We start from the raw sequence: 17,859 nt of genomic DNA on the forward strand, positions 1-17,859 counted from the left end.
TTTTTATTTCATCTTCAGGGTTTGTTTTTGTTTTTTCTTTTTTTTTTAAACAGATTGCAGAATTTATTGAAAATAAATAATATGCGACTATAATAGGCAATTCTGAATAAAATTGTTGAAAAAAGCAACTTTTAATGAAAATAGCGTTTATTATACATCAGATACTAAATGAATAAAGTAAATGATCTTTTTTATTATTTTTTTAAATTAATAAATTCAAAAAATTCAATATACAAAACTGTACACTTAGAAAGTTGGCAGAAACATTTTGTTGATTGTTTGGGGCTAAAATTTAGCTCTGACTGGAGAAGAATTGAAAATATCAAAATACATGGAAGAAAGGAAACACCAGCAGTGAATATTTCTGAGTATTGATGGAAAAAAAATTCACCAAAAATAGCAAAGAAAAAAAAACAACATGAAAAAATGCTGAGTTTCCCAGACAGGGGCAGATATGTGACTGTTTGTACACGAAATATGCGCACATACAGCTATGTATTTTATACAATGAGAAATGGATATGGGCTGGGCCTGGGTGTGATGCAAATTAGTAGAAAAAAATAATTGGGTGCAAAAGATAAATATCTAAATAATACTTCTGAACAATTATAGTAAAATAAGGCGTCTGTATGTTTTTATGGACTTGATGTTAGATGCACAGATCTTAATATACTCCTATAATATCTGAAAGCGTAGCTTTATAATATATCATTTTAAAAAAATTAAATAAAAAAAAATTACAAAAATGTTATACAAATGTGCAAACCATAAGGACATAGTGGAGGACTGAGCAATATAAGGGATACTTGTCCTGACTTCATGTTATGTGGTATAATGGATTTAACAGCCCCTATGGAGGTTTCACAGTCACATACAGAGACCCCACTAGCACTGAGACCACCAACCTCCTTGGATTTTCATTGGACATAAGAGAGAATTAGACAGATACCAAGACATACAGAGAGACGGTCTTCATTTAGCCACACTCCAGACTGCTCTGCTTCTGTCTCTGCTGGGCTCCCAGCACAGTCACAGACCACAGGGCAGAGAATAATAACGACACCTCAATAATAATCGGCAAACTAGGAGTAACATATGGATACAATGTATAATGATAGGATGTCTGGATACATGGCATGCACAATGGTTACTATAGTCACTTATATGACACATACAGCAGACAAGGGGTTCTGCAGAAATAATAGAACCTTCTTACACAACAGTTAACACTGGAGAGGATGATGAGGGTGATGGTGACGGGAGGGACTGAATGAAACAAGAAATCGCTTCACAAATATTGTGTACAGACTGCATGGAGAAACCTCAGAACACAGCAAAATAACAAAAACTAGAATCCCAGATCCATCTCCAGGGTGAGAGGAAAAACTATTGTAAAACCAAAGTCACCTGAAATCTTAGATCTGATGTCATCAAGGCGCAGGAAGGTGAGAGGCACAGGTCTGATCTTACTAGAAGATACCAAAAACAAACAAAAACTTCTCTTCTTCGTAGTAAACAGCAGGTATGTCTCAGTTATATTGCCAGATTTGGAACTAGCAGCTCCTCGAGTCTTTTTCTTGCATTTTTTTTTAGATACTTTTTATTTTTTTATGCAAAAGTTTTTTGTATTTTTGTTTCGCCATAAAGAATAGAAGATAAGTTAAAGGAAAAAGTTTTCATCAAAAGATTTTCCACTGCTTTTCATTGTGTTTGTTTTGAGGTCCAGGCAGAGGTCAAGAGCCTATAGTCAAAGATCGTGACAGGAGGTGTCTGTTTTGACATTGTGGGAGAAGACCTCGTGTTGCTGGGGGTCTCCTGGTGGGGTCATCCTTTTCTCCTTTTGTCTTCTATTACAAAACCAGACCCGGACCACTTCTTTCTCCAGCTGTAGGCTGTCTGCCAGGGCGGAGATCTCCTGGGCGGCTGGTTTAGGGCATTTCAGAAAGTGGGTCTCCAGGACCCCCTTGACACTCACCTCTATGGAGGTCCTCTTCTTCCTTTTCCTGCCCTGGGCAGCTATTTTATCGATGCTGGTGGGGCTACCTGTGGATGAGTCTGCTTCCTCCAGCCACTTGTTAAGCAGTGGCTTTAGTTTGCACATGTTCTTAAAGCTGAGCTGGAGAGCCTCGAACCTGCAGATGGTGGTCTGAGAGAAGACATTGCCATACAGAGTCCCCAGTGCCAACCCCACATCTGCTTGGGTGAAGCCTAGTTTGATGCGTCTTTGTTTAAACTGCTTGGCAAACTGTTCCAACTCGTCTGAGGTCGGGGTCTCCTCATCGGAATGGTCCTGGCAATGATGGGAGTTCAGCTCTCCATGGTCGGTGGTGTCTCCTCGGAGCACAGGGTGCAAGCTCTGCGTGGTCACCGTTTGTGGAGGAGGGGTGAGCCCACCATGGTCCAGCATGCCACTGACCGTGAAGCCAGGCTGGGAGTAGACATTTATAACCTGTCCACTGGAGGTGAGCGATGGGTTATGAGCTGGGCTGGCTCCCCAGGCATTGGGATGGTTTGTATGGGGTGAGTGATGGCTGACATGAGGTGACCTGTGATGTATGATGGAGCCCAGCTGAAGGTCTTCTCTGCCTGGTTTAATGTCCTGTTGGTCCAAGGGGCTGCTGGCTAAGCTTGAAGCCCAGGGGTTGCCATCGCCTAAGCTGGTCATCCAGTGGTGTCCCAGGGGGTGGCCATTGCTGGGCATCCCCTGCAGGTAGTCACTTTGGAGTAGTTTTTGTGGGTTCCTGAAGGGACTCCCTTGCTGCATGCCCGCAGAGTCTGCATGGACCAGGGATGAGCTGCTCAGAATGCTGTAGGGATTAGAAGCAGCTGTGGCCATTGCTCGGTGTGGATCCCCTACCAGCTATAATGTGGTAAGGGTGCAGCTCAAGCCTTTGACATCTACAAGGCAAGGAAGCCAAATCACTAACCGGTGTGTGAGTGACAGCCACTGCAGCCAATAGGGACCCCTCCTCTGCTGGCTAGCCTTACCTTCTGCCAATGGACCACCAGTAGGAGGCTCCCTGCATCCACAGCAGCCTGGGAAGCAGAGGGGTTAAATGGGATTGAGTAGGAAGTGAGCGAGTCTGGATCCTTCATTGGCTCCTGCAGGCTGAGTGTCCAGATCGCCAGCATTAACCCTTCCCTGTCCAGCACTAGCCATCAAAGCAAACTGCATGTCACAAATGCAATAATTAAGATTAATTGGTGTTATTGCATGGGGTGCTCGGCTGCTGAATATCTCCCTGGCCCCATCCTGTGCATTCAGCTATAGGAACCATCAGATTTCTGGGCTCTGTCCTCACAGACACGTCCACATGCAGCACACACCGGCTCCACGCGTGGAGGAATCACCGAGCACGATCTCCAGCCCCGCGATCCCAGATGTGGGCGAATAATCGCTGCAAAACCCGCAGAAATCGCCTGTGCGCCCAACACCAAGTCCTGTGACTGTGACTTATACAACATATAAATAATGAAGGTCAAAATGTGCGACAGAAAACACAGAGGCCGAAAGGAAGCAAAAAAGATTCAATGGAAGGGCCACAAATAAATATAGAATGAGATGAAGTCAAACATTGGCAGCAAATGAGATGTTTCTAGTGTCATTTCTGTGTGTGTGTGGAATATACTATATACAATGTATCCGCTCATATATGATGTGATGCTCCGGTGTCACATATACATCCACTCTGCATTCTGGTATAATGGGGGGAATGTGACGTCACGATGCATTTCTTGGGGTTCAGGTCGCCTCCTCGCCCGGTGTCCAGTGTGTATTGTGCCCACAGCGTTTCCTGCGCAGATTTCCACCTTCCACAATCCCCTTAGTTAAAAAATGACCTTTCCCTGCATAATAGACGAGGGATCCGCGCTGCTGCCTAATTATATTTGCACTTATAGAGCAGCATCAGCCTCTTATTGGTTTGAAAATGCCATTAAATATATTGCTGGGCTGCAGGTTAAGCTTGATTTACATTAGCATACATTTTCATCTGTTTAGCAGAAATAAAGGAAGGAGCCCTGTGCACAAAGTCATTAAGGATTTAGTTTCTGGAGGACGCCACAACTGGGGGAAAGTGGGGGAAAGCTCTGGACAAGAAGAAGGTAAGAACACAGGGTGCTGGGTGCAAGAGGAACAGGAGGCACATAGGGTAGCAGTGTGCTGGGTACAAGAGAACAGGAGGCACATAGGGCAGCAGGGTGCTGGGTACAAGAGAACAGGAGGCACATAGGGTAGCAGGGTGCTGGGTACAAGTAGAACAGGAGGCACATAGGGTAGCAGGGTGCTGGGTACAAGAGAACAGGAGGCACATAGGGTAGCAGGGTGCTGGGTACAAGAGAACAGGAGGCACATAGGGTAGCAGGGTGCTGGGTACAAGAGAACAGGAGGCACATAGGGTAGCAGGGTGCTGGGTACAAGAGAACAGGAGGCACATAGGGTAGAAGGGTGCTGGGTTCAAGTAGAACAGGAGGTACATAGGGTAGCAGGGTGCTGGGTACAAGTAGAACAGGAGGCACATAGGGTAGCAGGGTGCTGGGTACAAGAGAACAGGAGGCACATAGGGTAGCAGGGTGCTGGGTACAAGAGAACAGGAGGCACATAGGGTAGCAGGGTGCTGGGTGCAAGAGGAACAGGAGTCACATAGGGTAGCAGGGTGCTGGGTGCAAGTAGAACAAGAGGCACGTAGGGTAGCAGGGTGCTGGGTTCAAGTACAACAGGAGGCACATAGGATTGCAGGGTGCTGGGTACAAGAGAACAGGAGGCACATAGGATTGCAGGGTGCTGTGTACAAGTAGAACAGGAGGTACATAGGAGAGCAGGGGGCTCAATACAAGGAGAGAGCAGTATAATTATACTTAGGGGAACAGGGTGCAAAGAAGAGATCAGGTTGAATATAGGGGAGCAGGATGAACATAGGGTGCAGAATAAAAATAAAGAAGCATGGTGCACAAGGAGGAGCAGGGCACAGGATATAAGGGGAGCTGAAAGAACATAGGGAAGCAGGATGAGATAGATGCAGTATACAAGGGGAGCAGGGTGAACATATGGGAGCGGGATGAACACTGGGGAGGAGGATGAACACTGGGGAGCAGGATGAACACTGGGGAGGAGGATGAACACTGGGGAGCAGGATGAACATATGGGAGCGGGATGAACATATGGGAGCGGGATGAACACTGGGGAGCAGGGTGAACATATGGGAGCGGGATGAACACTGGGGAGGAGGATGAACACTGGGGAGCAGGATGAACACTGGGGAGCAGGTTCCCTATGAGCAGAGGTTTTCTGGGGACACCAGTTTGCATGGCCCCAGCTGCAGCGCCTCATCCTTATAGCTGGTGGGAAATACACCAGTGGATGCTTTACTTGGGATATAGGTGTATTTATAGGATCGGGGGCTTACACTTTGCGGCAAGATGTAGTGCAGGATTTCAGGTTATTTGTCTACAGCCTCCCTGCTCCGGTGCTGCGTTTTATTCTTGATATTGTTATTGTTTTCTGCTAAAAAACAACAACACGAATTTAAGATATAGATGATTCAAGCACTGTATGTATATTGCATGTATACATACACATATATATGTGTGTGCGTGTGTGTATATATATGCGTGTGTGTGTGTATATATATGTGTGTGTGTGCGTGCGTGTGTTTGTATATATATATGTGTATATATATATATATATGTGTGTGTGTGTCTGTGTGTGTATAGCGTATATACATTATATATGTATATAGTGTATATATATATATATATTCTCTCTCTCACACACACACACACACACACACACACACACACACACACACACACACACACACACACACACACACACACTGTATAGTGCGTGTGTTATGATTGTATATGTCTGTATGATGAGTGTGTGTATTTGTAGATAGTGTGTGTATATATGTGGATGTCTGCCTGCCACTGACTGTATGGGGCCTGGCTACATATAGATCCCTATAGTGAGGACGTTACAATGTTATAACCTGTGTTTCCAGCAAGGGTCAGTGACTTCTCTGTAGTTTCTGCACATGGGATGTGTGTTCTCCGATGACCTCAGGCTTTGTGTGGAAATGTTGCTCTAAGTGTTTGCAGGGCATATGAAGTGTATATGTGTATATATTTGTGTGTGACATTTGACAATGTTATATAATATGCACTGTAATATGTAATATAATAAATTGTACCCCCACCCGTTTCTGTATCCGCATTTCCTTCTACAATCCATGTGGCTGAAGTTTTTGATTTAAGTAATTACAAGTGTGTACGTTACATCTATCCTATAGGGGGGACAGTATTGATCTCTGACAGGTTCCATGTCTCCTATGTACATTGGGGTCTGAGCCCCCGGGTTTCTGTAGCTCTCAGCTATTGATATACGTGTTATGGCATCTACTTCTCTATGTGGCATTAGCTGTGACTTTATCCCCCCTAAATGGGGCATTATTTGTCACTTTCCTCCATAAGCTGCGTATTTACCCCCTGTATGTGACATAGGCTAGGATTTAACCCTTGTATGTGACATTATTTGGCCATTATATGTCTCTGCCTCATTAGAACTTTCTGTCATTGTCTGTGGCTCCCTCAGTTTAATGTGTCTGTGTCTAATCCCAGGTTCATGCTGCAGAGAGGTGTTAGTGACTCCTGCTTCCCTGCTGCTTGTTTAAGCTGCTGCTTGTTGCTGTTGTATTACTCAATGTTTGAGGCTTATAAATGTAATGATTTTGGGTCTGTGGGGCTGAGACATTGATCTTCTGATCTGCAGGTAAGAGCTTCATTCCGGACTCTCATATATATATATATATATATATATATATATATATATATATATGATTTTTTTCTTCTTATTTCACCCAAGTTGTTCTGTTGTGTTCTATAATTGGGTCACTTGACATCTTGGGTTATTTCCGCATGTCTTGCAGTGAGTTCAGCTTGTCCCTCTTTTCTTGCAGTGAGTTCAGCTTGTCCCTCTTTTCTTGCAGTGAGTTCAGCTTGTCTCTCTTTTCTTGCAGTGAGTTTAGCTTGTCCTTCTTTTCTTGCAGTGAGTTCAGCTTGTCCCTCTTTTCTTGCAGTGAGTTCAGCTTGTCCCTCTTTTCCTGCAGTAAGTTCAGCTTGTCCCTCTTTTCTTGCATTGAGTTCTGATTGTCCCTCTTTTCTTGCAGTGAGTTCAGCCTGTCCCTCTTTTCTTCTTGCAGTGTGGTTCAGACTCAGGTTATTTCCAGACTTCTTCCATGCAGTGTGGCACCTGATGTTACTTGTTATCTGTCATTATTTGCAGACTGTCCCTCTCTAATTTCATGGCTGTCCCTCTTTCTTATAGGCAGTCCTTCTGCAGCTGGGTAATCCCGTCTTTCTTGCATTGGGGCCCACATTTTCCTTCAATTCTTGCAGTGGTTTTCAGGCTTTTTCCAGATATGATTCTGGTTCATGTCGCTAAGTCCCTGTTTTCTTGCAGTAGGGCTCAGGCTGTCCCTGTAATTTGCAGTATCTTTCCACCATCCTGTTCTTTACAGTTGTTTGCAGGCAGCTGTGAGATGTAGCTGGAAGTTCTATATATTGTCCTTTACCTGAAGTGGTTGTAACGCTGTATCCCAGTTTTATCTGTAGCCTGTCCCTTGCAGTGATTGTCAGGCGTTGTCTCTGTATTACCTCTGAACTGTCCCTTTTTGTTGCAGTTCTTGTTTTCTTGCAATATATTGTAGGTTATCCCTGTGAGGTCTCTGCAGCTGGGAGATGTCTCTCTTTCTTGCAGCAGTCTTCACGCAGTCCCTTTATTATAGCTTTACCGTCCCTGTTTTGATGCAGAATAGTTGGGAGCTGATCCTCCTATTTGCGCGGTCTTCATACAGTCCCTGTGCTATATCTATACTGTCCCTGTTTCCTACCATTTCATTGCTGTCTATTCTTGAACTGCAGCTGAACTGTCCCAACTTTTTTGCAGTGGGTCTCAGGCTGTCCCCGTTTTTCTTGCAGTGCATTGCAGGCTGTTCCTTGAGATGAAGCTGAGAGGTCTCTGTAGCTGGGAGCTGTCACTCTCACTCCCCCAGTGTAACAGATGCGGCCCTGTCCCCTCTTTCCCTTTATTCTCTGTCACATTTTTCTCTCCATGATCCGGGTTTCCATAGAGAGCAGAATAAAGGGGGGACCATGGCCACAAATCCCCTGCCCTGCGCGGAATAAAAGAAGCCTCATTCAATAGGCGACCCCGTCTGGACCTGGGAGAAAGGACTCAGCAGAGGAGGAGAAACTGTTACAAGGACGAAAAGATCACAGTAAATTCACAGCAACTAAAGTGCAACATGAGGGATAATCTAAAACTCTGTGCCCACTTCCTGCCCTGCAATATTGGGTGTGGAGCGGGTGCATTGTCCCCTATCTACAGCTGCTGTAACAATGCATGACTGATACTAGTATCTATTGAGAATAGTCATTAAAATAACACCAAAAAATAAATATAAGTAATACAAATAATGCTCCTCCATAGGTTATCATGGGTGCACAGTATACAGCTGCTATGGCACTAAATGCAACATGCTAATCTTGCATCCCCAAATAAAAACTAACAATAATAATAATAATAATACAAATTATACTAACAAATGCACAATAATAATATAAATAGTTCTGTGCCCACTACTTGTCTGAGAGCTGGGGCAGGGGTTAAACAATATACTGCTGCTGCAGCACTAAATGCATCTTGTGTCACAAAATAAATACTAATAATACTACTAATAATAATAGTAATAGCAGGGCCAGCAGTATTCGTCGTCGTAGTAGTAGAAACTAATAATAATAATAATAATAATAATAGTGTCTAATCACCATTGGCTGAGGGCTTCTATACTGACCCGAGACTCTGCTCTGTATATAGCCACGGCACTACATAATAATAATAATAATAATAATAATAATAATAATAATAATAATAATAATAATAATATAATTCATAATATAACAATTACTCACCTATTTCTTGTCCTCCAGTATTGTCCAGTGACCAAGGGGCTTCCATGTTGACCCCAGGTAATACGTCTGTTATAATGCTACATGCATAATTCTAAATGTAATAATAATATTAATAAATAATAATAATAATGATGATTAATTGGTGTCCGCTCCCTGCCCTAAGAAGGTGGAAGTTGCAGGGGGTGGTGGGGACCTTGGAGTTTGTGTTTTGACCCCAAACGCTGCACATAACACTTTACTACACTGTTATAATTCTTCATGTACAATAATACATATAGTATCCATAATAATAATAATAACAACAACAACAACAACAACCACCACCACCACCACCACCATCATCATCATCATCTATGGATCACTACTAATACACCATGAATTCATTCACACTTGGGTCGCAGTTGTTTAGGGTTTGGCGCTCTTTTGCGATTATTATTATTAGTTGTGGATTTTGCACCTGCAGAGCTGTCACTCTAGTCCTGACATCTATACAGAAACAGCAAGGGAGGGGGTGGGGGCACATAATAATACAAGGGGAGAGTGTGGAGTCCCTGCTATAATAATAGGTGGGAAGCTCAGGGATGGAGCAGCTGCCGAGGAGGGACAGAGCCGCTCCCCTTCATACAGGACCCCAACACGAATGATGTATACAGAATAGGGGCACAGGGAATGAGACCCCTAAATTATAAAGGCAAAAAAGTTCTGCCCACTTCTAATTCAGAAATGATAAATGATAATATCAGCGCCTCTATATAATGTTCACAGATTGTTATATTTTACACCCGACATAACATCACGTATTGTCTTATATTATAATAATAATACGGATGATGAGGAGAATTGTTCTTTTCGCTGGTTATGATATTATTCGGTTTGTGCTTTGATCAAAAAGTCGCAGTCCTGGATCAGACAAAGTCGCAGCCGCTTGCTTCTTTTTTATTGGAGAGAACAGAGCAGAGAAAAAACCGCAGAATCTCGGAGACGTTTCAGGATAAATTGTCGTGTATTCCAGTAAAAGTCTGAACATTTCTGTAAATATTCTATTTTATCGTTAGTTAAATAATAATACAAAATACCATTAGCGTTATATGTAGATAAACGCTCAATGTGAATGAGAAGTCAATGTAATTAGTAATTACTATTACAATTATTAATTATTGTTATTTATTATTATATTATTTATTATTGTTTATTGTATTATTTATTATTTTTTATTATTGTTTATTGTATTGTTTATCATTATTTATTATAATATGTATTATATTATTTATTATTATTATTATTATCCGTTTCGTGCAGGGAGGAGGGAGTGCGATTCCTTCCTCGTGTTTCCTTGTTTTGGGAGTAATGTGCTTCTAGTTACAGGATGATAAATGAGTCTCAGGCTGCATCAGAAGCAATGACTGCCCCCCCCCCCCTGCACACTAATAAAAGATCACGTGACATCCCCCAAAAGTCATGCATAACCCACTCCTGCTTTTCTATACAGTATCCCCCGACTAGAGATATTCTTGAGTCCTAGATATTTTTCCCTGTTTCAAATTAACACACTATCTATCTCATATCTATCTATCTATCTCATATCTATCTATCTCATATCTATCTATCTCATATCTATCTATCTCATATCTATCTATCTCATATCTATCTATCTCATATCTATCTATCTCATATCTATCTATCTATCTATCTATCTATATCTATCTATCTCATATCTATCTATCTCATATCTATCTATCTCATATCTATCTATCTCATATCTATCTATCGATCTATCTATCGATCTATCTCTCTATCTATCTATCTATCTCATATCTATCTATCTATCTCATATCTATCTATCTATCTCATATCTATCTATCTATCTCATATCTATCTATCTATCTCATATCTATCTATCTATCTCATATCTATCTATCTATCTCATATCTATCTATCTATCTCATATCTATCTATCTATCTATCTCATATCTATCTATCTATCTATCTCATATCTATCTATCTATCTATCTCATATCTATCTATCTATCTATCTCATATCTATCTATCTATCTATCTCATATCTATCTATCTATCTCATATCTATCTATCTATCTCATATCTATCTATCTATCTCATATCTATCTATCTATCTCATATCTATCTATCTATCTCATATCTATCTATCTATCTCATATCTATCTATCTATCTCATATCTATCTATCTATCTCATATCTATCTATCTATCTCATATCTATCTATCTATCTCATATCTATCTATCTATCTCATATCTATCTATCTATCTCATATCTATCTATCTATCTATCTATCTCATATCTATCTATCTATCTATCTCATATCTATCTATCTATCTATCTATCTCATATCTATCTATCTATCTCATATCTATCTATCTATCTATCTATCTATCTATCTATCTATCTATCTATCTCATATCTATCTATCTATCTATCTCATATCTATCTATCTATCTATCTCATATCTATCTATCTATCTCATATCTATCTATCTATCTCATATCTATCTATCTATCTCATATCTATCTATCTATCTCATATCTATCTATCTATCTATCTCATATCTATCTATCTATCTCATATCTATCTATCTATCTATCTCATATCTATCTATCTATCTCATATCTATCTATCTATCTATCTCATATCTATCTATCTATCTATCTCATATCTATCTATCTATCTCATATCTATCTATCTATCTCATATCTATCTATCTATCTCATATCTATCTATCTATCTCATATCTATCTATCTATCTCATATCTATCTATCTATCTCATATCTATCTATCTATCTATCTCATATCTATCTATCTATCTCATATCTATCTATCTATCTATCTCATATCTATCTATCTATCTCATATCTATCTATCTATCTCATATCTATCTATCTATCTCATATCTATCTATCTATCTCATATCTATCTATCTATCTCATATCTATCTATCTATCTCATATCTATCTATCTATCTCATATCTATCTATCTATCTCATATCTATCTATCTATCTATCTATCTATCTATCTATCTATCTCATATCTATCTATCTATCTATCTATCTCATATCTATCTATCTATCTATCTATCTATCTATCTATCTATCTATCTCATATCTATCTATCTATCTCATATCTATCTATCTATCTATCTATCTATCTATCTATCTATCTATCTATCTATCTATCTATCTATCTATCTATCTATCTATCTATCTATCTATCTATCTCATATCTATCTATCTATCTATCTCATATCTATCTATCTATCTATCTATCTCATATCTATCTATCTATCTATCTATCTCATATCTATCTATCTATCTATCTCATATCTATCTATCTATCTATCTATCTCATATCTATCTATCTATCTATCTATCTATCTATCTCATATCTATCTATCTATCTATCTCATATCTATCTATCTATCTCATATCTATCTATCTATCTCATATCTATCTATCTATCTCATATCTATCTCATATCTATCTCATATCTATCTATCTATCTATCTATCTATCTATCTATCTATCTATCTATCTATCTATCTATCTATCTATCTATCTATCTATCTATCTATCTATCTATCTATCTATCTCATATCTTATATTTTTTCTCTCTTTGTTTCTAATGACATATAGAGGTGTATATACAGGTGCAGCATATGAGATGTATATATAATGATATATAGAGATGTATATACAGGTGCAGCATATGAGATGTATATATAATGGTATATAAAGATGTATATACAGGTGCAGCATATGAGATGTATATATAATGGTATATAAAGATGTATATACAGGTGCAGCATATGAGATGTATATATAATGATATATAGAGATGTATATACAGGTGCAGCATATGAGATGTATATATAATGGTATATAAAGATGTATATACAGGTGCAGCATATGAGATGTATATATAATGGTATATAAAGATGTATATACAGGTGCAGCATATGAGATGTATATATAATGGTATATAAAGATGTATATACAGGTGCAGCATATGAGATGTATATATAATGGTATATAAAGATGTATATACAGGTGCAGCATATGAGATGTATATATAATGGTATATAAAGATGTATATACAGGTGCAGCATATGAGATGTATATATAATGGTATATAAAGATGTATATACAGGTGCAGCATATGAGATGTATATATAATGGTATATAAAGATGAATATACAGGTGCAGCATATGAGATGTATATATAATGGTATATAAAGATGTATATACAGGTGCAGCATATGAGATGTATATATAATGGTATATAAAGATGTATATACAGGTGCAGCATATGAGATGTATATATAATGGTATATAAAGATGTATATACAGGTGCAGCATATGAGATGTATATATAATGGTATATAAAGATGTATATACAGGTGCAGCATATGAGATGTATATATAATGGTATATAAAGATGTATATACAGGTGCAGCATATGAGATGTATATATAATGGTATATAAAGATGAATATACAGGTGCAGCATATGAGATGTATATATAATGGTATATAAAGATGTATATACAGGTGCAGCATATGAGATGTATATATAATGGTATATAAAGATGTATATACAGGTGCAGCATATGAGATGTATATATAATGGTATATAAAGATGTATATACAGGTGCAGCATATGAGATGTATATATAATGGTATATAAAGATGAATATACAGGTGCAGCATATGAGATGTATATATAATGGTATATAAAGATGTATATACAGGTGCAGCATATGAGATGTATATATAATGGTATATAAAGATGTATATACAGGTGCAGCATATGATTGGTATATATTGTGACATTTCTCTCTCATTCTCATCTCTCTTTTACTAAAACCCTGTTTATCCAGAAATATAATAGATTTACAGCCAAAAAACGATATCCTGAACACTTATAAAATATATGTTCCTTTATGTTATATGTATTGAAAATATAGGGTCTGTGTTATATTCAGGTTATATAATGTGGAGGATATCAGGCGTATGCTTGTATATGTTATATAGTGTAAAGGATATAGGGTCTATGACGTAGACATGTAATATAATGAAGAGTATATATATGAAGTTTGCATCTTTTATAGTGTTAAGTATATAGGGTCTATAATGTATATTATATAGTGCAGAGGATATAGGGTCTTTGATGTATACATATTATCTAGTGTAGAGGATATAAAATGTATGATATATTTCTGTATATGTTGTTGAGTAAATAAAGTCTAGACTATACATATTATATAGTGATGAGGATATAGAATGAACAATTTATACATGGTATGTACTGTTGGGGCTATAGGATCTGTACTGAATATATGTCACATGGTTTAAATGATATTGTTTCTATAATATCTACATGTTATATAGTGTTGAGCATAAAGGGTCCATGATGTATACACATATTGTGTTGATCCTATAGGGTCTATAAGGTATGCATGTTATACATTCTAGAGGATATAGAGTTTATGATGTCTACATGTTTTATAGTGCTGAGTATATAGGGTCTGTGCTGTTTATAGGTTACTAAGGCCGGATTCACACGAGCCTGTCCGTTTTGCATGCGCAAAAAAACGGTGCATTTTGTGTGCGCCAAAGGTCCGTGTGGCATCAGCATATGGTGCGCGGCTGCGTGATTTTCGCGCAGCCGGCATCATGATGACACTGTTTTCATTCATAGTTTTGACTACTGTAGCGCGCATCACGCACGGCACCCGGAAGTGCTTCCGTGTGGCGTGCGTGATTTTCACGCACCCATTGACTTCAATGGGTGCGTGATGCGTTAAAAACGCACAAATATAGGACATGTCGTGAGTTTTACGCAGCGGACACACGCTGCGTGAAAATCACGGACTGTCTGAACGGCCCCATTGTCTAACATAGGTCCGTGAGACGCGCGTGAAAATCACACGCGTAGCACAGGCGTATTATACGTTCATCTGAATAAGCCCTAAGTGTGGCGAATATGGGGTCTATAATGTATAAATGTTATATAGTAGTGAGGCTATAGAGTCTGTGCTGTGTATTTGTTATTTCATTTAGATGATATAGTGGCTGTGATGTCTACATGTTATATATTGTTGAGGATATAGGGTCTATGATATAAATGTTATTTAGTGTTGCGGATACAGTGTATATGATGTATATATGTTATATAGTGTTGAAGATATAGGGTAAATGATGTGTACATGTTATATTGTACAAAGGATATAGGGTCTGTGCAGTATCCATGTTCTAAAGTTTTGAGCATATAGGGCTTATAATGCATACATGTAAATAGTGTTAATGTTATAGGATCTATGATGAATACATGTTGTATAGTTTTAAAAATATTTGGTCTGTGCTGTGTTTATGTTCAATAGTGTTAAAGATATAGGGTCTATGATGTAAACATGTTATATTGTGTTGAGGATTTAGGATTTGTGCTGTATATATGTAACAGTGTTGAGGATTTAGGGTTTATGATATATACATGTTATATATTGTTGGCGATATATGGTCTATGTTATATGTTGCTGAAGATATAGGGTCTATGATGTATACAGGTTATATAGTGTATCGGATATAGGGTCTATGATGTATACAGGTTGTATTGTGTATAGGATACAGGGTTTGTGATATATACATGTTATATAGTGTTGACATATAGGGTCTACGATGTATATATGTTATACAGTGTTGAGGATACAAAATCTATGATGTATACATGTTATACAGTGTTGAGAATATAGAGTTTATGAAGTATACATGTTATATGATGTTAAGGATATACGGTCTATGATGTATACATGCTATTTAGTGTTGAGGATATAGGGTATATGATGTATATATGTTATATAGTGTTGAGAATATGTGGTCTATTATACACATGTTACAGTATATAGTGTAGAATATTTAGGTCTCTGATGTAGTTTAGAGGATAAAGGGTATATGATGTATAGATGTTATATAGTGTGGCTTATACAGGGTCTATGATGTAGACATGTTATGCAGTGCTGATGATATAGGGTCTATGATGTATACATGTTATATATTGTTAAGGATATAGGGTTTATAATGTAACATTCTTTACAGTGTTGAGAATATAGAATCTATAATGTATACATGTTATACAGTGTTAAAGATATAAAGTCTATGATGTATACATGTTATACTGTGTTGAGCGTATATGGTCTATTATATACATGTTACAGTATATAGTGTAAATAATTTAGGGTTTATGATGTATACATATTATAATTTGTAGAGAATATATAGTCTGTAATGTATACATGTTATATAGTGTTGAGCATAAAGGGTCTATGATGTATACATGTTATAAAGTGTAGAGTTTATAGTGTCTATGACATATATGTTATATAGTGTTGAGCATAAAGAACATATGATGTATACATGTTATATAGTGTGGCTGATATAGGGTGTATGATGTATACAATTTATGCAGTGCTGATGATATAGGGTCTATAATGTATACATGTTATAGTATGAATGATATAGGGTATATGATGTATACATGTTATATAGTGTAAACTATATAGGGTCTATGATATACATATTATATAGTGTTGAAGATATAAGGTCTATGATGTATACAGGTTATAAAGTATAGAGGATATAGTGTATATGTTGTATACATGTTTTATAGTGTTGAGGATATAGAGTATATAATGTTTACATATTGTATAGTTTCGGGGAGAAAGTCTGTGCTGTGTACATGTTTTAAAGGGCAACTAAACTTTCAAAAAACTTGTGACATGTCATAGTGATTGTCAGAAGGTTTGATCGCTGGGGGTCCGAAGACTGAGACTCCCACCAATTGCTGAAACGAAGTGGTAGACGCGCTCGGGTGAGCATTGAGCCACTTCGCTTCTGATCAGCTTTCCTTTAGAAAACTGAATCGTACTATTGAGCCCGTTGAGCCTTCAATTTAGTGATCGGTGGTGGTCTCGGTGCCCGGACCCCACCGATCAAAACTTCTGACATGCCACTATGACATGTCAAAAGGTTTTTAAAGTTTAGTTATTCTTTAATAGTGGTGACAATATAGGGTCTATGATGTAAACATATATTGTGTTGTTGGTACAGGGTCTGTGGGGTATATATATATATATATCACGTAGTGTTGAGGTCAGATTTAGGGTTTATGATGTATAGAGGTTATGTAGTGTAGGAAATATAAGATCTATGATGTATGCATTTTATATAGAGGATATAGGGTCTATGATATATAGAGGTTATATAGTGTCGAGGATATAGGATCTACATGTTATATATTGTAAATGGTATATGATATATGTAGTGATAAATGTTATGTAGTATTAAAGATTAAGAATCTGTTATCTACATGTTGTATAGTATAGAAATTATAGTGTCTATTATATCTATCTATATACTACATATGTAGTGTAAAGAATGTAATGTGTTATCCATACATATATTATTTAGTGTAGAGGATATAGCGTGTTATCTGTACATATATTATATAGTGTGGAGGATATAGTGTGTTATCTATACATATATTATATAGTGTGGAGGATATAGCGTGTTATCTATACATATATTATATAGTGTGGAGGATATAGTCTGTTATCTATACATATATTATATAGTGTAGAGGATATAGCGTGTTATCTATACATATATTATATAGTGTGGAGGATATAGCGTGTTATCTATACATATATTATATAGTGTAGAGGATATAGCGTGTTATCTATACATATATTATATAGTGTAGAGGATATAGCGTGTTATCTATACATATATTATATAGTGTAGAGGATATAGCGTGTTATCTATACATATATTATATAGTGTAGAGGATATAGCGTGTTATCTAT

The 17,859-nt window shown here is 37.6% G+C and overlaps 1 protein-coding gene across 1 annotated transcript; it reads right to left on the reverse strand.

Annotated features, from left to right (window-relative positions):
- Window positions 1-379: 379 nt before the first annotated feature.
- Window positions 380-4,196, reverse strand: POU3F4 (POU class 3 homeobox 4). Its single transcript, XM_075836620.1, has one exon. The coding sequence runs from the start codon at window positions 2,834-2,836 to the stop codon at window positions 1,748-1,750; it is 1,089 nt and encodes a 362-aa protein (XP_075692735.1). The 5' UTR covers window positions 2,837-4,196; the 3' UTR covers window positions 380-1,747.
- Between the last annotated feature and the right edge of the window lie 13,663 nt (window positions 4,197-17,859).

Source organism: Rhinoderma darwinii, chromosome 8 (assembly GCF_050947455.1).
Source record: "Rhinoderma darwinii isolate aRhiDar2 chromosome 8, aRhiDar2.hap1, whole genome shotgun sequence".
In the NCBI taxonomy this organism is placed as follows: domain Eukaryota; kingdom Metazoa; phylum Chordata; class Amphibia; order Anura; family Rhinodermatidae; genus Rhinoderma; species Rhinoderma darwinii.